Source organism: Drosophila subobscura, chromosome E (genome assembly GCF_008121235.1).
Source record: "Drosophila subobscura isolate 14011-0131.10 chromosome E, UCBerk_Dsub_1.0, whole genome shotgun sequence".
Classification (NCBI taxonomy): domain Eukaryota; kingdom Metazoa; phylum Arthropoda; class Insecta; order Diptera; family Drosophilidae; genus Drosophila; species Drosophila subobscura.
Window position 1 is genome coordinate 10,146,891 of NC_048531.1, and position 25,166 is coordinate 10,172,056.

A 25,166-nucleotide genomic window follows, 5' to 3' on the forward strand; every position below is an offset into this window, starting at 1 on the left:
TTAGCTCTCAACTATTTCTAGCTTTTTTCATGACATAGTTTAGCTTTTTTATGACCCGAAGAATTGGCAACACTGCATCTGCAAAGGTGCAAAACCATCGATAGTAGTATCGATACATGGAATAAATTATTGTCAAGTGCCGATAGGGGCCATTATTCTGGGGAGTACTTAAAAATAATTAAATTCCTTTTCAAACACAGACATCTGTAAATCAAATGCTTTGCTTTTAAATAACCCAACATATTCCCTGTCATCAGGATCCTTTTGCTGACAAATTCTGCGGAGGCAAGTGTGACCATGCCCAAAATACAAAAACACCAGAGCCATCGATAGTCAGAACATATGTAAGTATATTTGAAACAAATTAATTTAACGACAAAACAAATGGTTCTGCTCTTTAAAAACCTTGTAGTTCAGCACTGAAAGGCGGTACAAAAAGACATGATAATGATAAGCTGCGGCGTACACGTGTGCGTACCTACCTATGGTGCAAACTTCTCGGTGCACTCTTGAATGGGCCGTGTGATCAAGTACTTCTTTTTGAATGTCTTTGTTGGATCGCCATCATGGTTCCATAGAGTTATGGCCGTGGTACAGTAAACCGGATACTTGTTGACCAAAGTCTCCTTTCTTGCCTCATTCTCCGGTGGTATATCCTTACAATAAACATCAAAATACTCAGTGGTGTTCACACCCAAGTCTTCAGTGGCCGACGCTTTACGGTTATACTCGGCAAACAGCTCCTGCCACAGGAACTGCTCCATGCGGTTGGCACGTGTGGCTGCAACACAAACGTAAGTGTCTACGACACAAGAAAGATCTAAGATACTCACGCAAAACCTTATTTATTTTGGGCGGTCCATAGCTCATCTGCGACTCGGTGAACTCAATGGGGCACGGCCCGCGTGAATTTGGAGGATTCTTAACAGGTTCGGTCATTCTAATGACTGATGTGTGTAATCGTAACTTTTAGTATTAAAACTAACGAGAATAATTTATTATGATGCTAGATACAATATGACAATGGAAATACTTATGGACTGGCCTACTTGTTCGACCAAACAACAACCGGCACTGGGCACCAGGCAACGAAGTATTAGCGTCTAGGCAACAGATGTATCCGGTTCCGAGGCTGGTGGCGCATCGTCTTCTACGATGAGGGAGACATCCCTGGGTCTCAGTATGCAGTAGTAGACTATGAGCGTGGCCACGAAGAGAATCCCGCTGTAAAGTATCCACTCTGCGATGAAGCCGAACCACCAGGACTCGAACTCTTCGTTCCCATACCAAATGGCAGTCATGGTGATGTTCTCGACCAGCGTCAGCACCAGAAAGCCGCCATACCAGAGCCGAATGCTCTTGAAGCACACGCGAAACTCCAGCAGCACAAAGATGTAGATGTAAGCCAGCAGCAGATAGAACAGCGTGCGGTTCCAGCTGCCACGGCAGCGCGTCTCCAGTGCCAGGCACGCCAGCATCAGAGTATAGTGCACGCTCAAAACAATGAAGAAGGCTCGGGGATAGAAGACGCAGAACGTGGAAAGCGCCAGCATTCGCATCGTGATAAAGGCAATCCAGCCGAAGAAGGCCACGGTGCGGCCGGCAAAGTCATCCTGCTGAATGCCGTTCACGATTTTCGTGGGCCGCGGGAAGTAGAAGTCCACGACATCCTTGGGCGTCAGCGGGCTGCCATTTGGCATCTGTGCTCCTGGTGATCGTGCCACCAGCGGACTTCGCTCCTCATTCGGCTCCTCGTTTACACGTCCTATAAGCAGCTTTGGCGGACGTGGCACATGCTCCTTGATGTACAGCTGCGCATTGACCAGCAGCATATCCTTGAAAGTTTCCAGCTGCGAGAGCGGCCTGGTGACGCGACGACTCCGCCGGTGATCGTTGTCCGACGCGGTTCGTCGCAGATCTGGCGCTGGAGGACCATCAGCAGAGGGCTTTAGCACGGGCAGTTCTGGCGGTGCTGTGACCGGTGGTGGAGGTGGTGGCGGAGTTTCGGGCACTGTGTCCAGCACCTCAATGGTATCCAGATCCCCGAGCTCCTTCTGCCACAGTCGCAGCTTTGGCCTCGTCACATGCAGCTTATCATCGTCGGTGGCATTGCCTTTGGGTCCGGTGTGCAGCAGCGCCTTCGTCTCCAGCTGCTCCAAAGCGTCGTTGTCTACCTCATCTTCACCCCGCACATGCACCTCGTGCGTGGCCACACCTTGAGCCGGATCCATCGGCTGGCGTGCATGAAAGTTGGCCATGATCCGCTCCGACTCCGGGAAGCTGGCGATTGTGCGCTCCGACTCTCGTTTCTTGCGCTCGGCTTCGCAGCACAGGCGCTCGTTCTGTTCCAGCTGACAACGATGCGACTCCACCTGCTGGGGCGTGGCCCAGGGATAATGGCGACCCACGCGACGCTGGCTCTCAATGCGCTGGTAGCTGGTCGTTATGGCTGCCAAATCGATGGCCGAGAAGACCAGGGATAATGCCTGCACGGCAGCTGCAATGGAAATAGATTGACATGGATGCAAAGTGGAGCCAGCAACCTACTTACACGTCTCATAGTTGCGGAACAAGTCCTGCTCGAGCATAAAGTATAGCTGCAGGATTATTTGTGGCGCTGCCTGGGCGTAGGCTTGGATCAGCAGATACAGCTCTATGCTGGAGGTTTGCGTCGCCTTCTCCAAGCACTTCATGCGCTCCACATCGTCGTCGTCGTGGAAGAGCGCCTCGACGGACCAAAACAAGCGCATTGTGAACCTTATCGGGTGGAAATAGTCAGTGTCAGCACGGCCTTGCATATCCATCCACCTACCTGTACACTACAAAAAAGGGAAACAGCAGAAGCCGCAGCAAACCATTGCCAAGGGCAAGGCAATTGTTCTGATTGGAGCTGGCGCTGCTGCGCTGTTCCAGCGATGTGATCACCAGCAGGAATGTGAGGACGGGCGGCACGAGCACCAGCACCAGTGTGCCAGCTCCATAGCCCACCGCATGCTGTCGGAAGTGCTGGTAGCTGAGTGCCAAGTCCGATGCAGTCTGAGCAATGTACACCAGCAGGGCCAGACAGGTGGTTACTATGTAGGATACGTAGATGCGTGTGCGACTCCGCACTGTATAGCCGAGTATGTGTGGCGGTGGACTGGCGGCATGTCCCACCTCCATTGCAATGATGTTGATGTCACCTACGGTATGTGGATGGATTCCCCTTTGATTTTGGCGTTAGCGTCGCGTTTCTTACACCTGCAGCTGGCGAAATGCGTGCTGACACTGACCCGCTCAGAGGCTATGAGTAACCGCAGCTCTCCCAACATTGCTTACCCGCTTATCAGTGGGTAGGGCTGCGGACCAAGATAAGATAATTGCCAACGTTTGTGTGGTGAGTAAATGGCAGTTTTCTTTCAGACTAAAAGCAGACCACTGAATGCATTCATTTAATAGAGTTTTGGAATTTATTTCTTTTGAATTTGAGAGAGATTTATAATTAGAATACTCGTGTTTAGGTTTGGATTACTGGCTCCTAGGAATCGTACCAGGTTTTCTTCATCCAATTGGAAGGCTTGCACGGCTCGTCGAGCACCACAAAGGCACCCGGCGGGTCCCTTTGGCTGCCATTTTGCTGTTTGGCACGCCGACCGCCCGCGTACTTGGGATTACCTTCGATGATCGACGATTTATCGCGGCAATTGGCCGCATTTTGCATCACGGAAGACCGCCGGCCGTATCGGGCTGGTTTCTTGGAATCGTTGCCACCCACATCCTGAAAGTTGGAGGCCACTGGCTGCGGCTCCTTCGCCAGACGTTGGCGCGAGGTTCTTCGCTTGTGTGAGACCTGCTGCTGCGGCTGCCGCGCTTCCAGCGATGAATCCGAACTCTTGCGAAGGTTTCCGACGACGTCGTACTCCCGAGGACGCTCACGCAGCTGATAATTGTACTGGGCCCGTCGATACTCCGGCGTGGCGACCACCTCCGATGGCGGCACTGTGGTGCAGGTGGCAGGCTCGGGCTCTGCCTGCTGATATTGCTTGTCGGTGGAGGGGCCAACGCTGGCATTGGAATGGACATTGTGCACGCCCGAGTGTGGCAGACGGAAGGAGGAGGCCGGCTTGTGCACCACCGGACGGGAGCGTGGAAAGTCCAAGTAATTATTGCGATACTCTGGATTAAATTCGATTTTGCCCCGCAGGCGTAGAAACGGCTCTCGGGCCTTGCCCCGCTCGGGCATTTCGGTGATTTGCGGGTCTCGGAAGCTCTCGTGGTATTCTGGAATCTCTCTGCTGAACTCGCCTCGAGGCCGCAAGTGATCGTCCGTCTTGAGTGATTTCTCTTTGGCCATGTGCTTGGGTGGGTCGATGAATTTGTCGCGATACTCTGCCACATCGGGTGCATGGCTGTGCCCTGGCCTGGGATCGCTGCCCCGCTCTGAGCCGGAGACGTGCAGGTTATCGTCCTTCTTGATGGGCGCACTCTTCGAGTAGTTGGCGTACATCTTGAAGCTGTCCTTGTACTCCGGCACGGCCACGAACTCCCCTTGGATCTTGATGTTGCTCATCTGCGGTATGGAGTGCGCCTTTTCCGGAAACTGCTGCACAAACTGTCGCTTGTACTCGGACGGCTCCGGTTGCTGGTCCACGGCCTGGGCGCGCATCTGCAGGTGACAACGCTGCTGCTCCTGCGCGGCCACATCGCGCTTGAACTTCTCGGAGGCCAAGCTTCTGGATGCCGCCTGGCGCTCATCGAGAAACACTTCACGCGGTAGGATCTTTGTGCCTGCGTCCAGCATGGGCGCCATCAGATAGGAGGAGTTCTTCATGCTGCTCTCGCCATCGGCGTCTCCGCCCAGCTGCAGATTCTCTGGATTGCGCACGGGATAGCTACGGGAACTGCCGGGAATACCAATTAATCTTGTGACCAACGAAATCTTTACCGATTTCACTTACAATTTGAGATCTTCGGGCGTGTACCAGTGATATTTGTCTTGGTGCTCCGTCAGCAGCTGCATGAATCCCTCCAGATGCAGCGATGTCGCGCGCCTCAGCAATGTCCTGGGTCTGGGTTGGCCGGCAATGCCGTGGCAGTGATAACGCCGTCGGTACTCAGACTTTAGCGAGCCAAACGGCACCACAGGCTCATCGCTATTGTAGAGACAAACGTTGCTCTGGGTGTGCAGCTGTACAGGCTGGCGGCGGCGGAAGTACTTGAGATCGTCTACGGCTATGTACTCGTGCGGATGCTTGATGTTGAATCGACTGAGATCGCCGTGCTTCTGGCTGGCAGTAAGATCGGGCTCGGAGAAGGAGCGATTCCAGCCAAAGTCGGCATCAAAGCTGCAATTAAGAACAGAAAAAACTAGTCAGCAAGTCAGAATATGTCTGCGTACATCCGAATCGTCTTGTCTTTAGAGCAGAACTGAATGGAAAAACTTTTAGCCATTCTTCATTCGACCATTGGCGTTGGCAGCACAACCAAAATAACAGACGAGGGCGAGTCCTTTAATAATGGGGGCACCTAATGCCTTCCCTCAACTATTGCAATGTCGGAGTCTTCAGCTCAGAGTCTAGCCAGTCAGCCAGTGAAGGCATTTCCACCCACCCATCAGCCATGACGTGCCATGGCAAATGTTGCTAGGCAAAAGGCAAAAACTAAACTGAAAGAATAAGGAAAATGCATGAGAAATTGATGCAAATTGGAAAATTGTCTATTTGATTTGTCTGAGGCAGTACAAAGGTTGCCAAAAGGAAAGATTCCCTAACCCATGCCACATTCCAATCGATGTCAATCAATAGCACCACGGACTGGCGCTCTGTGTTGTTGTTATCCCTGACAACGCCCCCACACAACACTCGCACGATAATCCCAATACGGAAATGGGTGTTTGTCGAGCCATTGTCAAGGACTCGAGGCATTAAAAATGCACGACAGGATGTCCAACCCCCCAACGAATGGTGGGGCCTGGGGTAAGTGCAGCCGCAAAGCACCTGTTGCCCTGTGAAGTTCTTAATGCATATTCTTGGCGTCTAAAAGGGCCGCCCTGTCGCACTCTCGAGCGTGTAGAAATATGGCAGACTCAGGCTAATGGATGGCTGCCAAAATGTTTCATATTCTGTAGCCCAAATTCTGTTGCATGTCGCGGGAGTGTGCGTGCCTTTCCTGGCTGCCTGACTGACTAGCAGCCCAAACAGCAACGGAAACAGACAGAAGCATTAAAGGGCTAGGCGAAAGGCGAGCAAATCATGTCGGTCTGCGTCTGACCTAATTCAAGACGACGCTGAGCCTTAGGGTAGCGCCAGCCAGTCCTGCTTGAGTTTGCCGACTAATCTTGACAATGCCAAATGACCTTTGGCTATTTTTAATCGCGCTACCAGTGGCGGCAACCCATTTAAATATGCTAATCAGAGTTGGCTAACTGTGTGCCCCATTCCATACATAATTACAGTTGCAGATTTATGACGCTTTAATTGCTGTTACAAATGCCAGTCACGCCACACGGGGCGTATACGTATTGCCATAAACAAGAATGCAGCAACTTATGCTAGCCATAAACAAGACATGAACGCCAAGGTCAGGCCAGGACATGATGATAATTATTCCTAAGCAGAAGCGTCTCCTTACCCGTCGTTGCTTTTCCAGTCATAAGCTATCGCCATGGCTGGGTCGGGGTTTTGGGGGGATTGGAGTTTATGGACTGCACTTTAATTGAACACATTAGTTGGGTTTGCACTTTAATGGAACAGTTTCAAGCACACTGCGGGGGGTGTCTGTCTGCACACCAGACCGGACTCGACGACCAGTGGCAGACCGCGGCTGGGGCTGCTCCATGCCGTACCGAACCGAACCGCAAATGGCGCCATTCAAGCGCAGCTCGCCGAACCACAACTTGACCGCTCAGATCGTAAATCCCAACTGAAATAGTGGAAAGAAGTTTGCCAGTTTTTCGCACGCCAACTTCCAAAAGGGCTGGCCACCCCTGAGCACGCCCAGGCCCAGCGCTTCTGCCACGGCGACTGACGATGTCACTTTTGTTTTTCGCCTGGCACGCGGAATGCCACTGGCGGAATGGTGTGGGACTGTGGAGGGACTCGACTGGTGCGAAATAATAACAGCGAAAATAGGAAAAGGATTTCATTTTTGGGTTATTTATAAACTCCCAGAGGGTAGACGAAAGTTTCTTCAGTCTCCCTTTTGCTCTTGCAATTTGTGTAGCGGGTATCTCGTAGTCGGAATACGCCACTGCAGCATTTTCTGCATGTTGCATGTTGGGTGCGGGGGGGCGAGCTTGACTCCAAGTGCTATTACATGCCATCGAGCAGTTTGTAGCTCCATGGCACTCCTCTTTCTGCTACCAGCTGCCAGCTGCAGTTGACTTGAATATAAAATTTGAGTTTTGATTTCGATTTCCACTTCCTCGCTGCACCTGTCAGACGCGCGTTGAGTCTCTTAACCCAGTTTTTGGCAGCTGTGACGCCTCGATAATGAAATCGTGTTTATGAGTAAGTAGCAGCCCTAAAAGAAACCCTAAAGAGGCGCACATTTGCCTGATTTACTCGCGTCTTAACGATTTCATTTCGCGACGTGGTTTCCATCATGATAATCATTTCCTTTTCTCCTACTCGCCAGGCACGCAACTCGGAGCTCCGCTACACCCACGTATCGTACATGGCTTTCAATTGTCATGAGCAGCTTTGGCTTCCGGGGCGCGGATGCAGGTCAAGGCCGAATCAATTCAATTGCGGAATCGGAATGGCTGCCACCCCGCACCGCCATACGGCGAAATGAAGATTAATTGTGGATTGTGGCGGCGTCTGCTTTTATTTTGCGTCTACATTTATGCTAGCTGTGTGTGTGCAGGGTGTGTTTGTGGTGTGTAAAGTCAGACCTTGGATAGGCCCTCCCAGCGATCGGGCACTGTGAGAAAGTAACGATCCATGGCATCAATGAAGCGCTGCTTGTAGCGTTCTGGTGACACCACCGTGGGGTCTTTGCCCTTGCCACCCAGCAGACCCGACTGCTTAAAGATCGACTCCATGCGCTTGTCCAGTGTGAAGGTGCGAATGTAGTCTGCAAGGGAATAAATGTGAGCTTGCCATGAGCCATTGCCTTTGTCTTTGTGCACACTCACCTATGATGCCGAGGACCAGCATGCTGTTCTTCCTCTCCAGACCCACCAGCAGGGAGTAGTCCATGACGCCATTGCGCTCCAGGAACGAGCAATCCCGCTGAATGGCGTCTCTTAGAACGGTTTTACTGTGCGACAGCACGTACAGAGGCTTCGACCAGGACACTGCAAAGGGAAATCGAATGACGAACAGTTCATATTTCGAGCGGCTGCCACTCACTCTGCACCAGATTCTCGTCCAGCAGCACAATTTCGCCTTGCTGATTGGTTGGGTCCACCAGTCGATTCCGCTCGGAGCCTTTCAGGTCGAACTTGTTGGAAATTTCACAGCCGTAGAACAGATTCTCCATGACCATCACAGAGCGTTCGACAAAGGAGCTGCCAAAAGAAAGGAAACAGGATAAAGGATTAGCCAAAGGACACAAGTCTAAGGGAACTCTTTCTTACTCCTTCTTCTTGACGCTGACTTTGAACACGCCAAAGATCTTGGCCAGCAGCGTGGGCAGCTGCAGCTGCTGGCACTTGGCAATGTACTCAAAGTACTTCGGGGCAAAGGGCTCAAAGATGGTCATGTCCTTCGAGTTCATCTCCTTGAGCACAAAGCGATCATCTGCGGGAGTCCAAAGCGAATAAAGAAAATCACTTTATGGCATTGCATTTCATGGCAATAACCTACCCAATGTCTTGCAAAAACGCGATCCAGACTTGCCGCCGCGTGCCTCCCACTGCACACTGTTGCACAGACTGCGAGCCAGGGCGATGCGTGACTCCTCCTCCATGTCCGTCGCATGCTCCTCCGAGGCTCGTGCCAGTGGCGGTACACCGCTGACGTCGCTGGGTTTGCGCACCAACTCCATTTCGGAGCCCGTTCGACTTTGTGAGATTCTCAGCTCCTCCCGCATCTTGCTCTTCTCCAGCTTGCGGTACAGCGATCTGTCCAGCTTCGGCGGCTGCAGGCTCTTGGCTCGCATGCCATCGAACTCGCGAGCAAAGTAGATCTTGCAGTGGAACTGGCAGCCATTGTCATTGAATGCCAGCGACACGTGTGGACTCGGTGACTGTGGCTGCGCCTTGGTGCGCTCCTTTACCTTCTCCTCGGATTCGCTGGCGGTGCTGGCAGCAGCGGGAACCGCTCCCCCTGGCGTGGCACTGGTGTTGCTGGAGGTGCGCGACAGATTGGGGCTGCTCTCTTCGGCATCGCTCAGGCCCTCTGGCAGCGGCACTTTCCGCTTGAGCAGCGGACTGGAGTGGCCAGCAGCTGGGGCCTCGCTGCCGCCGCTGCAGCTACTGAAAGCTTCGTCCAGGGCTCGCTGATAGTCGGCCGAGGTCAGGCTGTAGGCGATCACAGAGCTGAGATCGCTTTCGCGCACGTGAATGGGAATAGAGCCCAGGGGCAGGGTTAGATGATCCTGGGCAGGGAACGGCGACTGCAGCGGGTTGGCCTGATTGGTCGAGGGCAGCAGCTGTGTGAGGATGCTCCTTATGGACTTCTTGTCCGAGTGCACGCTCGCCGTGGAGGCCAGCAGCTGATCGATGGAGAACTTCTTGTCCACGACCGGTTGGCTGCCGATAGCCGCCTCTGTGTCCTCCGACGGACACTCCACTGGGGCGATGCTGCTGCCGTCGTCCCCTGCTAGAGCTGGAACCTGCTCCGGCCGCAGCTCCTCGGTGCATATGGTGCCCGCATCGATGTGATGGACAACGGCCTGCTTGGCAGACAGTTTCTGGGCCACCAGCTCGATCTCCAGCAGCCGTGGGCCCCACAGCTCAATGCTCTCGGCCAGGGCACGCCGTGCCATGGACAGAGCGTCGTTGATGTCGTACGCATTGGCCCGTCGCTCCGTCAGCAGCGTGTGGACAATCTCGATCTTCTGCTTGAAAATAAACTGATCGTGGGTGAGCATCGTCTTTAGGTTCTGCACCAGCGGCGTGTTCTCGTCCTCGGTGGCCAGGTCGGCGATGCGTTCGTGGATCCGCGTGTACACCTCGTGGCCGCGCACCGAGAAGTGCTTGATCTCCTCCTGCACCTGGTTGCCCTGGAAGGGCCGCGGCTGATCCAGCTGCAGGGTCAGCGGCGGCAGGTCCGTCTCCCACACCTCGACGGGCGTGTACTGGAACTTGGCGCCCACTCCCCGAAAGCTGAAGTGGTGCACGTAGTCGCGGTGGAGCGAGTGCTCGCAGGGAGTGCTCTGGTCGGCATCTGCAGGCGGCCGACGCTTGTAGGCGTGCCCATGGAAGCGCATTTCCAGGTACTTGGCCAGGGAGAGGCACTTGGCCGAGTCCGAGAGCGGAACGGTGGGCGTGGTGGCGTTGCAGATGCTGCACCACGAGGTGAAGTAGATGCGCTTGGGGTCGGAGCGTGTCAGGTCCTCGGTGAGGTAGACGTGCACGCAGCCCAGCGAGTGGACGTAGCGTCGCACATGGCCCAGCATGGGCAGGTTGCAGGAGGGGCACATCGAGTTGAACAGGCAGCAATAGCGCTGCAGGAACTGCTCCAGCATAATGTCGTACTGCCCGTAGAACTTCATGTCCAGCAGCATGGGCAGCTTGCAGAACGAGGACACACCCTTGGGGTTGTAGTGGAAGCTGCAGAAGAGCACGGGCAGCCGCTGATGGTTCTGCGGATCCAGTGCGTCTCTGTACAGCTGCTCCTCGCTCACCTTCTGCGGCCTCTGGATGATCTCTGGCAGCTTCTTCTTGGGCCTCAGCACTGTGGGGAAGAAGGAAAACGATTTACAAATGATTTTCTAGCTATGTATTAAACTTACTTGGAGCCTTGCCCTTGGGAAAGCGACCGCCAAAGGATCGGAACTCGGCGAGCTTGGTCTGAATGTCGCGATTGGTGGCTGGCGCCGTTAGTTTCATCTTTACAAACTCGTGCGCCGGCAGCAGCTGCAGCTGCTGTTCGTTTTCCTTGTTGCCCAGCTCCGATTTGGCAGCGGATTCAGTGTCGCCGCAGCTCTCGGAACGCTCCTGCATCGGCGGTGCTCCTGCCTGCGACCACTGCTTGGAGAAGTAGAGTTCGGTGGGAAAGAGTTTTCGCAGCCTACAGTTGCGTCCCTGCTCCGTCTCCAGGTAGGGCAGCGGAAAGGTGAGGAAGGGGCTAACCGAGAGCAGCGTGGAGCTGAGTGCAGTGCGGAAGCGATTATCGTAGCGGGTCTCCACGGCCAGCGCCTCCACCACGGGCAGCACATTGCTATTGCTGGGCGATGTGGACAGAGTGTCAGCCTCCGTCGAACGCAGTGGATCGGTGAAGTCAGCCACATTCTCAACCACAATGGACGTGACTTTATCCTCCGACTTGCGCTCCGCAATGGGCTGTGGCTGGGGCTGCCGCTTGGACGATCCAGATCGGAGTTCCGCCTCTGCCTCAGTTTCTGTGTTGGGACTCGCCTCCTTTGAATCGAATATTGAGGCCTTGGGGCTGAGCGGCTGCGCAAACTCGTTCAGCAGAAAGGACATCTCCAGGCGCCAGTTGTAGCGGGCAAAGAGCAGGGCCGATGCCACACGCTTGACGCGCGTCAGCTCCGAGTTGCTGCCACCGCGCAGCAGACAGGTGTAGCCCCGAGGACTGGTTAGCTTCTCGAAGAACATCAGCGTCTTGCCGTTGTAGCTGCGGATGTAGAAGTCGTTGCAGTAGCCCAGCTTCGGCATGGTGATGTTCGACTCGATGGAGCTGACAATGTCGCACTGGAGGGAGCGCGACAGACGCTCCATGACGGACATCTTGACGTCCAGCACAAGAGTCACTCCATAGGAGCGCAACAGGTCCTGGGCAATGCCGGCGACGTTCTTGTGCACGAGCACCACGTTGGGGGAGAAGCTCATGATGCGGGCACAGACGTTGCGCAGATACTCCTTCTCCTGCAGCAGCACCGTCTCGATGGTGACGAACTTTCCCTCGATGCGCTCGTAGACAATGGGGCACTGGAGCAGCAGGATGCGCGGAAAGGGCACGTGCGTGGCCATGTCCTTGTGCGCGACGTTCTTGGAGAAGGCCACGCCGTGCACAATGGTCGAGTCCTTGCGGCGGCCGCCAGGCACCTTCTTGAAGTTCACATAGTTGCGAATGTCCATCAGGTCGTTGGTGCAGTACTCCGGCTTGAAGTGATTGGCCGCCGTTGAGCAGAGCATCTGCAGCACCTTGTCCCACTCCTGGTCCAGGTGATGGGCGCGCAGCAGCTGGGCCAGCAGCTGCTCCTCGTGATCGCAGTACGACTCGAGCAGCTTCGATGTGGCCGCCGTGAAGCACATGTCATTCTCCAGCTCGATATCCTCGGCCGAGTGGAAGCTCAAGGACACATCCATAGACTTGGGTGGCTGTGGCTCGCCGTTGGGCGCCTCAAACTGCGGACTGATGGCCCTCGATTCGTCCGAGCTGCTGTTCTTGGCGAACTTGTAGTGCAGCGTCGGCTCGAACTCGGTCTGCTCGGGATCTGGCACGATTGGCTCGAGGAATCCGGCTGCCAGCATGGCGTTCAGTATGGCCACCGCCTGCACCTCGTTGGCCGACTTGTTGTTGCTGTTGAGGAACTCGATCAGCACCTGGCCGCAGTTCTGGACAGGTAGATCCCGCTGCATCTCCTCGTGTAGGGTGATGAGAGAGTTCGACTGCTGCAGAATGTTCTTGCGGTCGTCAAACGAGAGCGTCGTGTAGTTGGGCTGCGAGCTGAAGCGCTCCTCCTGGTAGCCCAGCGAGGTCTTTCGCGACAGTGGCACTCGCTGCTGCTGTGGCGTGGCATTGGGGGCACTGCTGCCTTGGACCTCCAACTTGTTGCTGAGATGCTGCTGCAGCGCCTGCAGATCCTGGCCAATGTCCGAGCTGGAGGCCTTCAGAAACGTGAGCACTATCTTGGAGCAATAGTTGCACACCTTCAGGTCTCCGTCGCAGCGTATAATCATGCCGGGCACCACCTGATTGCAGCACTTGGAGCAGAATATCTGGCCGCACAGGCGGCAATGGTGCTTGCGTCGAAAAGTGGAAAACTTCTGTGCGCAGTCGTAGCACTCTTTGGCCTTCGAGTCGGGCATCCAGAACCTCTGCTGCTCCGTGTCCTTGTACTTGCGCAGATCCTGCAACAAATTAAAGTTTAAACTACAATTGCAGCAACGCTCGGACGCCGTCGCTCGCTCACGTTATTGTTTTTGGTGGCCACAATGTCGCTGATGTGCTTCAGCACATTGGACACGGTGCGACCCTGATTCGCTTCGCTGCTCAGCGGCTGTGCATCGACACGCTCATTGGCCTCGGACTCTTCGGCTGTGGTGCTCGAATTGCCAGTGCTTCGCGACTCGCTGTTTGCCCGCAAACTCAGCGTTGTCGGCGGCTGTGGCCGTCTCGAGTTGAGGCTGCCCAACGTGCTGTTCTCCTCCACATCCGCCACTTCGACGGTGGGCGTCTTGGCCTCGCTGTAGAACTGCGACTTGCCCACCTGTACGGACTGAGGGCCAGTGCTGGGGCTGGCGCTGCTGCCACTGGATATGTCGTTGACGGTATTGTAGCTCTGGTTGTAGACATTCTGGATCTTGTTCACCACACGGCCGAACAGCGACTCCGGTTTGTCCTCGAAATTCCGCGCGAATTCCGTGAGTTTGGTGGGCGAGTGCAGGTGCTGATGGTGGATGCTTGTGCTGCTGCTGCAATTGTTGCTTGTGCTATTGTTGTTGTTGTTATTCATGCTGGTGGGGTGTTTGTGTTGAATATAAAACTTGGGGGGCTAGAAAGGTGGGCGAGGTGGTGCTCGCCCGCGGACTGGTGGTCCTTGGTTAGATGGATGTAATATTAAGCTGATCGATCAGTGCCGCATCGGGGGCCAGCGAGCCCAGCGCCAAATCAGTCCACTTTTGTTCCTGGAAAATATCGAACAGGCTCGTAAAATGTTTGCCACCAAACCCATAGCCAAAATTAGCGTCGTTGCTCACCTGTTCGCTTAGAGTTAAATGTGAATCACCACCGTCGGCCTCCGGGTCGGGGAGCTTTTCGAGTGGCACTAGTATCTGATCGAATGGCAGAACTTCCATGCGCCAGGCATTGTCTACAATGTCCAACAGCAGATCATCGATCGGTGCCTGCGAATGCCCAAAAAGAATCTTTACTGGAACGCCCTCTCAATTGCTATGTAAATTACGTCATTTGGTTGCTATATCTAATTATCGCAAATACAATTGCCTGCTGGAGACACACGTATTGCTCGCGTATTTAGATTTTTATCACAATGGGTTTTCTGATAACCGAGCTTTGCGACTAATTATTATTAGTGCGAGGCGATAATTTGGTTTGGACACACACTCACAGGCACAGCACTTGTGTCTCCCGCTTTAAATCAATGCAATGAATGCCACAAAAACATTCAACAAGCGGGAAAATACTTCACCAAGAGGATCTACCCACTTACCTGGCTATCCATAACTTATGAAAGAATTTAATCTAAGGTACGCCAGCTTTTTAATCAAACAGTTATTTGTTTAAATTGTTTATTTAGCATCGGCTATTGCGACGAAAGACAACATGAACAGCTGTTATTCCACTGAGAGAATATGTGATGTGATGCTCGTTAATATTCCTGTATTTTTCAATTCGACTCAGGAATACCAGCTAGCTAACACCGCCAGCACTGATAATATTATTTTCCATGATCAATTAACCAATTTCGTAATAGATTTGCTAATTTCAAAGACTAATTTTCAATTGATTATCCATAAAATAGGGCTTAATCAAGATGGGATTGATGGAAAATTCACCAAATTTTATTATTTGCAATAAGAAATACTGGAAAATACTTATAAAAGATGCAAGGTGGTGAGCTAAACAGGGTAGTCAAAAGTTAAAATCAGTGTGACCGCGCACACATCGCTAGAATCAGTAATATATCGCAAGCAGCTGTTTGTAGATTTTGGCAGCCCTGGATATCGGTGTAAAATCTAATTGGCGGCAAGGCTTTGGAATGATTTGATATAAATCGATTTTTGTTAAAACAAACAAACAAAAAATGGATAGGTAAACTTAGAAAAGAGTTATAATATTTATTATTTGATATCATATTAGGCATAAATATTTCCAGCATTCTAAGTATCCGATAGAAAGTTACTTAAACATATTTGAGAGGACTCGAACCGGCAAAGGGTAGGAATTCTCTCAGTTTCCGTGGCTTTTTTAGTGTTCCTCTATCCGGGAGTCCTTGGAGTATTCAAAATGTCTGCAAGAAAACCAAAAATATCCAATATAATCATCCAATATACATACAAATCTTTATCTAATAAATTATCCGTTCATGATTTTAGTCGCCATCTCGAACTGTTGACTGTTCCATTGAATAACTGACTAGATGCAGCATAGCGCTCTCAAAGATCGCTTTTCAACTTCAGCTATGCCGACATCTTGCCAATTTACCAACAGATGCGATACGAGACGAAGCGAGATGCGAGACGCGCGACGATTCACAGAAACATTCTCACAGAGCACAAATGATTCGGTTTTGGCCAACAATATATTTGTCTCGGACACCTGGCCGCAAGACAGCTTTTATCAATGAAACGCTTGTTATTTTGAAAAGCACTTAGCATCAGGTCGGTCTTCTCTCGGTGGGCCCCCCGATGCCGAAGCGGAAAGCGAAGGCGAAGGCGAACCACAATTGTAATCCGTCGGTGCTGAAGACTAATTGGCAACTGATTTCGAAGCCGTGCGACTGGCTCAGCACCACACCTCGGGCCGGACGGCAGCGCAGCCCCAAACTCGCCCGCAATTGAAGAAGTTTCAATTAGTTGGCATTTGACACTCGCTCACAAGCGCACACAAACGCACACGAGCACACATCGATCGCTGTCTAAAACGGGGACCGACACCGAGGCCCGAGACCCGTTGCCAGCACACGCACACTTCGGCAAAGTGGGGGTGCGAGCACTTGTGTTGGTGGCACATCTTACCTGTACATGCGCCAACGACAGGTAGCCGCAGTCGCAGCAACAGCCGAGACGTCGCTCCTCTGCAACGCCGCCGCTTAAGCGTTTTTAGCGCACAGCCGCCTGCCCGGAATATTAATGAACTCCCTTTTGGAGAAAAATATGAAATGAAATAAAACTTAGTTGCCAACAAAAGCCGTGTCCACATCCACGTCCGACTTGGATTGAATCGAATAGAGTCCCTCCCCAGTCCCCCCGGGTTACTGTCGTTTTGGAATTTCGTCGCTTGCCGCCGCCATCGCGCATCGAAAGAGACCCTAAATGCATTTTGGCCGTGATCCGTGCGCGCATGTGCCGGCCGCCGCTGGATGTTACCATCGATTGCTGCTACTTCCGCTCGCCAGAAGGAGCGGGAATAGATCTCCAGACAACGATTACTACGAACTGGCTGACAGTCGTTTGTTCTGTTCTGTTCTGTTCAGGTTCTCAAGTTTTCTGTGAGCCATCTATAGGCTTTACATTACAGATATTTATTTATGCACGATTATACAAAACAGTCACGTGTCGCGGTCTTCTATATACTCACAAATACAAATTTCTGTACTTACACTTATGTACTCGCACAGATACATATGTATGTATGTTTCGTCAGGCGTATTTATGTATACAATAATCGTATATAGAAGCAGCAGGGAATGTTACTCGTGGACAATACCAATCGCTGGACTCTTCTAAGCCGGAGAAGTCTCTGGCTTTCGTCTCTTCTTTGCTGATATCCTACGTACCTCGTACATACCTCTTTTCCTTCGTGTGTGATTCAGTGTCTGGAGATGTTTGGAAAGTCATCATTTGAATATTATTATTCATATGCACACGACTCACGTTTTGATGGCTATAAAGTCGGCAGCGCATGCACGTATAAAGACAGCCCATTGAGAACGATATGGCCAAAGCGAAACCCATTGAAATGCCAAAAAAAAACCGAATAATGCAGATACATAGATGTACATCTGTATGTATACTCCCCGCATTCCAACTGGCAGTGCCATTATATAGGAGCATATCAGAGGAGGCCGCCGCAAGCTTTTCCTGTATGTAATTCTACACAATTTCTCCCATTTCCGTATTTGTCATGTCCGCATATAATTCTGGCATTAATATGCACAGTCCAAGCGCTCACGGATGGATGACCAATTGTTTTGTAATATCAAAAACTTGTCTATTAAAAAGTTTGGGGCCGTCCCCTATTTGTACAATGTCGGGATGTTTGCGCTTTCTACAACATTTAGATATCTACATATGCAGAATGGAAGAAATTAATTTTAATAAGCCATTTGGTATTTCAGGCAGGTGCCTAATCGATGATGGCATTTCTACGGGAAATGCTCTGCCATTGATCGTAATCCCATCTTTGGTTACATTCAAATACATTAGAGGAAAGGACTGAATGCATAGAAACATTCCTTTTAGAAGGATTGTTTTATTATATTCATATTTATTCATTAATCCAACTATTTTTCCAAAAAAATATCCTGTTATGCTCTTAAACTTCTTTAGTTAATTGTTTTAACATTCCTTTTAGAGAATTTGTGTCTTTACATTAACGTACATATGTATGTACATTGCTTACATATTTGCATTAGTACATTCAATAATTCTTTTATACATATGTACATACATACATATGTACATATGTATGTACATAAAGTTTATAAGGATAAATCAGGAAGATATGAATTAGAGGATAGGGCTGTACGCAAGAAGGCATGGAAACCTAAAGAAAGATGTTTGTTCTTCACATAGGAATTTATTGTGTAAAAGTTTACTTATGTTTCTTCAAATTATAATTTGTTTTTGGCTCTTAGATCATATCCAAGTAGGAGACATACATATATACATATGTACATGTGTATGTAAATATGTATTAATGTACATACATATACACAAGTAAAAAATGCATTTAGCGTATGTCCCAGGTGGATAGCTAGATAATTAAATGCATATTTCTGTATTATTGAAATAGCTGGGAATATTTGTTTAAGACTTGGAAATAAATAATATACATTAATTAATTAAGTATGAAAATTTGAAAGTTGATAACAATCCTCGCATATCGATTTCAGATATTCCAAGATAATTCTACATACACATTAACATTCTACATGGGATCTTCATGTTCGCAGCGGCGTTTCGCAGCACTGTGAACTCAAACTTCATTCCGCGCACTCATTATGCTTTTTGACCTCTTTGGTTTAAACCATATTTTATTAGCAATCCAGTAAAGGCGAGTCGTGAAAACCAGCAAATCGTATGCAGAATTTAAATAAATAAATTATTTTTCATCGGTATATTTTGAAAATGAAAAAGTATATTTCGGTATATTTTCGAGGCCCTCACGGTATATATTATCGATAATTCCGCGGTCACACTGCCGACCACCTACTTTAAAAACAATAAATAAGTAAATAAATAAATTTATATGGGGCCGAAGCTAAACTTGAGATCGGAGTTGGAACAGTTATTTGAAAAGAAGTTCCAATACCAGAAACCTAGGGGCGATGGTGTCTGGGAGCTGCCTGGGGAGGAGCAGCCGCTGTTCAGCGAGTATTACCAATGCGAGGCGTTGCAGAATCTTAAAGACCAACTGAACGCCGTCAAGAGCAAGCTCAACGACTATGGAGTGCAGGATTGGAGTTCTCACACGAATCGCCGGGACCCGTCTGGCGAGGTGCCGTGGCGCCTGAAGAACGAAACGAAGGCGGAGTTCGTGACCGTCGCTTGGTGCAAGCTCTTTGAGTGCTTGCATCGCTATCCGCTGGTAACCGAGCCGGTGCTGAACACTCTCCATCTATGCGAGGCGCCTGGGGCCTTCATTGCGGCCCTTAATCATTACTTGCACAGCACATACGGAAGGGATGAGGTCTGTAGAGTCCACAGACCCCCAACCACATATGGGGGAATTCAATTAAACAATTAATCTTTTGTTAGATCAAATGGCGCTGGCGCTCGACCACTCTGAATCCCTACTACGAGGGCAACGCCTTGAACGAGATGATAACCGACGACCGGTTTATATTCCACACACTAGACAATTGGCTCTTCCACAAGGATCTCACGGGAAATCTCATCAATATGAGCAACATTGAGCACATGGTCAAACGCTGTGCAGAAGACTTCAAAGACAATGGCAGTGGAGGCGTCGATTTGATTACCGCCGATGGCTCCATTGACTGCGCTGCCCAGCCGGACTGCCAGGAAGAAATTGTCGTTCGGCTGTTCTTTGCCGAGACCATTTGTGCGCTGAGAATACTCAAATCGGGCGGCAAGTTCGTGGTCAAAATGTTCACACTCTTCGAGGCGTGCAGCGTGTCGCTTTTGTACATGCTAAACTGCATCTTTGAGCAGGTGCACATCTACAAGCCGGCTACATCGAAGCGCGGCAATTCGGAGGTTTATGTCATCTGCCTGAACTACCAGAAGGATACGCCGGGTCTGGAGCGTCTGCTGAAACAGATGCAAGACAAACTCGCTCAGCCAAACGACACCATGGTCATGCCTCTGTTTGCCAAATCCCAAATTCCCAACGACTTCATGATGCAGCATGAAATCGCCTGTCGGCTGTACATGAAACTTCAGACGGACGCCATAGAGAGCAGCATCTACGCCTACGAGTCCAAGGATCGTTTATATTTTCGGCACCTGCACCACCTGCGTGGCCTTGTCTCCTCCATGTACTACAATCGCTACAAGGTGCAGCCCCTGGACGATAAGCTGTGCATCGTGGACAAGGAGGCAACGAGCAAGGCGCTGGGCTTCTCAGTGCCCATTTACGGGGGCTCCTACACGGAGCGAGAGAAGCTCAAGGACGGCGATCTGCTCAAGCAGATTTATTGCCTGCGCCGCGAGTTTAATCAACTGGAGAAGTGCCCCAACGGCCTGACCAGCTACAGGTATGATGTCAACGATCGACAGGCACCCCTGGCCTTGCGTGTCTCCAGGGGAGCACCTGTCAAGAGCCTGCAGAGCAGCCTCTTTGCCTCGGAGCCTGTACTCTTGCTTCGTCTGCGCATTCTCGACACTTTTGATCTCGATCCCGTGTGGCAAACTTCCCCCAACTGCCAGCTGGATGGCCAAACACTCAACTTTCTGCCCAGCACGGAGGGAGAGACCTTCCACAGTGCTCAGCGTCGGTTCTTTGTGGCGTTGTTAGAGAATTTGCGCGATAAGCGGCCGCAGAAGATTGTCTTCCACAAGTTCTTGTTCCTCACCCACTATGCTGCTTCCGTGCTGCTGTTTCTTGTGGAAACTGTCTACCAGGAGACCCACTTCGAGAGCAACCAACTGCAAACGGTAACCTTGAGCAGCTTAAACAGAGCAGAGGCGAGCGTCGATGAGGTTCTGGGCCTGCTCAAAAGCGACACGGAAGAGGAGGCGGCCATACACAGTCTGGTGGATATCAAGGAGCTGCAGAAGAACAAGTTCAGCAATGCGCTCATCCAGCACAACAACAACGTGCTGCTGTCCTGCTTCCGCCGAATGCTGGGCGAGGAATCGTTTCCGATGCCCATCGACATACCAGCCGCCGAGCAGCCGTCAATCGTGGCAGCCATTAAAGAGACGCCGCCCATCGATGGCATTGCGTTTTAATGTAACGAACTTGTATTTCTCTCTTGCATAAAATTACAGTGCTACAATTAAAAAACTACCCTTCCTACGGATCCTGATCCTTACAAATTGGAATTGGGGAGAACTGCGAAACTTTCTACTGCAACGAAACGAAGTTACAACATTAAAAAGCTAATTGAAAAATCACAAAATGGGTAGAACTCGTAGACTAAGCGTGAAATAATTTGTTCGCCCTCCGGCCCACGGTGTGGACACGCAGGGGGGATGAAAGGGATGGGTTGGGATGGGGTTTTAGTTTGGTTTCGTCATCCGTCTGCGTTTGCTATTTGTTGGCTGCTCCTCGCCATTGCCACAGCACTAATCCGCCGGACGCTTTTCGCTGTGCTTCTTGGTGTAGTCCTCGGCATTCTTCACGAACTTCTTTCTGTCCTTCAGGAACTCCTCGGCCAGCTCGGCGCGCAGCGGATGCTCGGGCTCTGGGTCGTTGATGAGGGCTATCAGAGCCTGGACGACCTGCTCGGTGCGCGTGGCCGGCTTCCAGTTCTCGGTGCTGATGATTGGCAGGCACACCTGACCCTTCTCATCGATATTGGGATGATAGATGCGAGTCTTGAAGTTGATCTTTGGCGGCTTGAACGGGTACTCGGCCGGAAAGTTGATCTCGATGCGGAAGGCACCCTTGTTGTACGGCGGATTGTCTGGCACAATGAGCCCTGTCCAGCGCAGCAGGTTCTCATCGTCGGCCTTGATGTCGCGGAAGGATTTCAGTGTATTATCTTGCAAATCGCCCAGCTCTTTTCGAAGACGTCGAGGCGCAGTCATCTTTTTTCTTCGTGTGTGTGTGCGTGCGTGCACTTCGGTGAGTGTCAAATCGATGGAATCAGCAGATATATAGCTTCTTCGGGTGAGTAAGGCAGCGCTTTTGGGTCTCGCTTGTAGCTCGGGGGGGTTCCTTTTTAGGGCGGAGGGTAAACTGTTTTTTCACTGTTCTGCAAGCCTTGTTACCAGTGAGTGTGACCGCTTAGGTATCGATTAAATATACCGCCTGACCTTCAAGCATATACCGAAAATTACCATCTCGTTTTCAGAATATACCAATGAAATTCATATACCTCGTTTTTGACCCATCACTATCGCTGTCTGCAACACGTGCGCCGCGTTAGTTTTGTTTTCTGTTCAAAATGGCTAAAAAACTGACAATAAAGCGAAAAGTAAAAGAGCCAGAGCCACAAAAAAGGAAGTGTCTGACAGTCCTGAATCTTCCGACAATGAGGAGGAGGAGGTAAGCACCTCAAAATACTACTTTAGCACACAGTCTAATTTCGGTATTTTGAAAGGATCTGTTGCAAGCTGTGAAGGATCCAGGTGAGGACTCCACCGACGATGAGGGCATAGACCAGGAGTACCAGACAGACAGTAGCGAGGATCTCGAATTCGAAAGCGATGGAGAAGGCAACTTTCTGGGCAGAAAAGGTGCCGAAGGCAGTTCAGCAGACGATGACGACGAGAGCGCAGAAGAGGAAGATGACGATGAAGATGAAAGCGATGCTGATGCTGAGAAGTCTGGCAAAAGCAAGGACGAAGAGACTGCCACAACGTCCAAGTCCAGCAAGAAATCCCAAGAGAAGCCCACCAGCAGCAAGAATGGTGGCGCATCAGTGGTTCCCGCACGGGATCCCTCAAAGGTGGAATACGCCGACTCGGACACCTCCGACGAGGAGGACATCCGCAACACTGTTGGCAACATTCCCATGCACTGGTACGACGAATACAAGCACATTGGCTATGACTGGGATGCCAAGAAGATTATTAAGCCGCCAAAGGGAGATCAAATTGACGACTTCCTGCGCAAGATCGAGGACCCGAACTTCTGGCGCACTGTCAAGGATCCGCTGACCGGTCAGGAGGTATTCCTTACAGATGCTGACATTGCGCTCATCAAGCGCATTAACTTGGGTCGCATACCCAACGAAGAGCACGACGAGTACGCGCCCTGGATCGAATGGTTCACCTCGGAGGTGGAGAAGATGCCCATCAAGAACGTGCCCGACCACAAGCGCTCCTTCCTGCCTTCCGGATCTGAGAAGAAGACCGTCTCGCGCATGGTGCACGCCCTGAAGATGGGCTGGATGAAGACCACCGAAGAGTTGGAGAGGGAGAAGCAGGAGAAGCGCGGCCCCAAGTTCTACATGCTGTGGGAGACGGACACCAGTCGGGAACAGATGCGACGCATCCACGACCCCGTGTCAGCGCCCAAGCGCGATCTGCCTGGCCACGCTGAGTCCTACAACCCGCCGCCCGAGTACCTGTTCGACGCGAAGGAGGCCAAGGAGTGGCACAAGCTAAAGGACGAGCCGCACAAGCGAAAGCTGCACTTTATGCCACAGAAATTCAAGTCGCTGCGTGAGGTGCCCGCCTACTCGCGCTACCTCCGCGAACGCTTCCTGCGCTGCCTTGATCTGTACTTGTGTCCGCGTGCCAAGCGCGTCAAGCTGAACATCGATGCAGAGTACCTCATCCCCAAGTTGCCTTCACCGCGCGACCTGCAGCCATTCCCAACCGTCGAGAGCTTGGTCTATCGCGGCCACACAGACCTTGTGCGGTCCGTCAGTGTGGAACCAAAGGGCGAATATCTCGTTTCCGGCTCCGACGACAAGACAGTCAAGAGTAAGTGGAACTGGTCCCATAAAATTAACATAATCGATTGCTAACAATTTGCTTCCTACTTGCAGTTTGGGAAATTGCCACGGGTCGTTGCATCCGCACCATCGAGACCGAGGACGTGGTGCGCTGTGTGGCCTGGTGTCCGAATGCCAAGCTCTCCATCATTGCGGTGGCCACCGGCAGCCGTTTGCTGCTGGTCAACCCGAAGGTGGGTGACAAGCTGCTCGTAAAGAAGACAGACGACCTGCTGGCCGAGGCCCCAGTTCTGGACGTCATCGAGAGCGAGCGCATCAAGACGGCAGTGCAGTGGACCACAGCGGAGCCCGCGGATCAGGAGAAGGGCGTCAGAGTGGTCATCACCCACTTCAAGCCCATTCGGCAGGTGACATGGCATGGACGAGGCGACTACCTGGCCACGGTGATGCCCGAGGGCGCCAATCGCTCGGCCCTGATACACCAGCTCTCCAAGCGACGCTCTCAGATACCCTTCTCGAAGAGCAAGGGCTTGATCCAGTGCGTGCTCTTCCATCCGGTGAAGCCGTGCTTCTTTGTGGCGGTAAGAACAGGAGGAGGTTCTAACCACCTTTCTGTGGATACTACAAATATGTACACTTTCAGACCCAGCACAATATACGCATCTACGACCTGGTCAAGCAGGAGCTGATCAAGAAGCTGCTGACCAACTCCAAGTGGATTTCGGGCATGTCCATCCACCCGAAGGGCGACAATTTGCTCGTCTCCACATACGACAAGAAGATGTTGTGGTTCGATCTGGATCTGTCCACCAAGCCCTACCAGACCATGCGCCTCCATCGCAATGCTGTGCGTAGTGTTGCCTTCCATCTGCGGTATCCGCTCTTTGCCTCTGGCAGCGACGACCAAGCGGTCATTGTCTCCCACGGAATGGTCTACAAGTGAGTGCCACTGAAACTGATGTGCAAACGATTGAATTATTTCAAATTTCGACTCTTTCCTCCAGTGATCTGCTGCAGAATCCTCTAATTGTACCGCTGAAGAAGCTGCAGACACACGAGAAACGCGAGGAGTTCGGTGTACTGGACGTCAACTGGCATCCCGTCCAGCCCTGGGTCTTCTCCACAGGTGCCGACTGCACTATCCGCCTGTACACATAGATGAACCGTAGTTGTGCTCTGTAATGGCGATTGTGTGAAATTTTGATAGTGAATATATTAATTTTTAATGGAAGCCAATCATTTCTTGATTTTATGAACATCGATATGGTGCAGCCCTGGTGAAAGCTGCTTTTCCCTCAAAGCTATAACGGAATTCCAGAGAGCTTTCTGCTCTTTTGCGAAACTTGCGCACATGTGTGAATTTGTGCCAGGAATTCAAACTGTATAGCTATGTGGAGGAGCGGAGGAGCTTTCTCTCTCGCTCTCTCTCGGTTTTGGGCACCTTTTGGCGCCGCCAGCATATCGTTCTGGGTGGGAAGAGAGAGGTGTGGGAATGTGCGCGCATTGGAAAATCAAGCGCTGCCATGGCACTGCTTGGAAATCAGCCTTTTGCCAGAGCGAAGAGAAACACGTCCGACACTTGTGCTCGCGCCCGCCGTCGAGGAGGATTTGTGGGTTCTGTTCTGTGTTCTGGCTATCGCAGAAAAAAAATCACACACACGGACAGGCTCGCTTGTGTGCATGTGTTTGTGCTGCAGTGAAAATGAAACGGCAATAATGTGTGGTCGCCGCGGAGCCCAAAATATGGCAGCAACCGAAATGTGAATCCAGAGATTGTGGAATACGTTTTTCCGCCATCCAGCCCAAAGAGAACTGCAGTTTCCGTGAAGAATCATCCGCAAAACGAATCGGAAAGAAACGGAACGGTGCGAATCGAATCGGTTTGGAAA

The 25,166-nt window shown here is 51.4% G+C and overlaps 8 protein-coding genes and 1 long non-coding RNA gene across 9 annotated transcripts; 3 read left to right on the plus strand and 6 right to left on the minus strand.

Moving 5' to 3' along the window:
- Positions 1-456: 456 nt before the first annotated feature.
- LOC117891849 lies at positions 457-1,036 on the minus strand. The gene is made up of 2 exons (XM_034797600.1): positions 834-1,036; positions 457-781 (listed from the first exon to the last, which is right to left on the minus strand). The coding sequence occupies exons 1-2, from the start codon at positions 937-939 to the stop codon at positions 483-485; spliced, it is 405 nt and encodes a 134-aa protein (XP_034653491.1). The 5' UTR covers positions 940-1,036; the 3' UTR covers positions 457-482.
- On the minus strand, positions 974-3,278 carry LOC117891846. The gene is made up of 3 exons (XM_034797597.1): positions 2,813-3,278; positions 2,552-2,757; positions 974-2,497 (listed from the first exon to the last, which is right to left on the minus strand). Exons 1-3 carry the CDS (start codon positions 3,160-3,162, stop codon positions 1,104-1,106), a joined length of 1,950 nt encoding a protein of 649 aa, XP_034653488.1. The 5' UTR covers positions 3,163-3,278; the 3' UTR covers positions 974-1,103.
- On the plus strand, positions 3,108-3,606 carry LOC117891851. Its single transcript, XR_004648662.1, has 3 exons — positions 3,108-3,187; positions 3,247-3,376; positions 3,501-3,606. It is a non-coding gene; the product is annotated as an uncharacterized LOC117891851 (long non-coding RNA).
- LOC117891848 lies at positions 3,454-7,000 on the minus strand. The gene is made up of 3 exons (XM_034797599.1): positions 6,610-7,000; positions 4,938-5,324; positions 3,454-4,880 (listed from the first exon to the last, which is right to left on the minus strand). Exons 1-3 carry the CDS (start codon positions 6,642-6,644, stop codon positions 3,518-3,520), a joined length of 1,785 nt encoding a protein of 594 aa, XP_034653490.1. The 5' UTR covers positions 6,645-7,000; the 3' UTR covers positions 3,454-3,517.
- A 791-nt stretch (positions 7,001-7,791) lies between these two features.
- On the minus strand, positions 7,792-13,924 carry LOC117891844 (putative 1-phosphatidylinositol 3-phosphate 5-kinase). Its single transcript, XM_034797594.1, has 7 exons — positions 13,249-13,924; positions 10,882-13,186; positions 8,790-10,823; positions 8,561-8,723; positions 8,334-8,491; positions 8,117-8,278; positions 7,792-8,055 (listed from the first exon to the last, which is right to left on the minus strand). The coding sequence occupies exons 1-7, from the start codon at positions 13,789-13,791 to the stop codon at positions 7,868-7,870; spliced, it is 5,553 nt and encodes a 1,850-aa protein (XP_034653485.1). The 5' UTR covers positions 13,792-13,924; the 3' UTR covers positions 7,792-7,867.
- Positions 13,778-14,656, minus strand: LOC117891850 (anaphase-promoting complex subunit 13). The gene is made up of 3 exons (XM_034797601.1): positions 14,509-14,656; positions 14,036-14,182; positions 13,778-13,963 (listed from the first exon to the last, which is right to left on the minus strand). The coding sequence occupies exons 1-3, from the start codon at positions 14,518-14,520 to the stop codon at positions 13,880-13,882; spliced, it is 243 nt and encodes an 80-aa protein (XP_034653492.1). The 5' UTR covers positions 14,521-14,656; the 3' UTR covers positions 13,778-13,879.
- Positions 14,657-18,444: 3,788 nt separating this feature from the next.
- On the plus strand, positions 18,445-20,742 carry LOC117890589 (cap-specific mRNA (nucleoside-2'-O-)-methyltransferase 2). Its single transcript, XM_034795525.1, has 2 exons — positions 18,445-18,932; positions 19,001-20,742. Exons 1-2 carry the CDS (start codon positions 18,492-18,494, stop codon positions 20,657-20,659), a joined length of 2,100 nt encoding a protein of 699 aa, XP_034651416.1. The 5' UTR covers positions 18,445-18,491; the 3' UTR covers positions 20,660-20,742.
- LOC117890590 (ubiquitin-conjugating enzyme E2 L3) lies at positions 20,640-21,658 on the minus strand. Its single transcript, XM_034795526.1, has one exon. It carries the CDS (start codon positions 21,458-21,460, stop codon positions 20,996-20,998), a length of 465 nt encoding a protein of 154 aa, XP_034651417.1. The 5' UTR covers positions 21,461-21,658; the 3' UTR covers positions 20,640-20,995.
- A 107-nt stretch (positions 21,659-21,765) lies between these two features.
- On the plus strand, positions 21,766-24,513 carry LOC117890976 (ribosome biogenesis protein BOP1 homolog). The gene is given in 6 exon segments (XM_034796114.1): positions 21,766-21,867; positions 21,870-21,920; positions 21,976-23,305; positions 23,371-23,858; positions 23,921-24,216; positions 24,282-24,513. Coding segments are annotated over 6 exon segments (2,367 nt in total). The 5' UTR covers positions 21,766-21,819; the 3' UTR covers positions 24,436-24,513.
- The last annotated feature ends 653 nt before the right edge of the window (positions 24,514-25,166 follow it).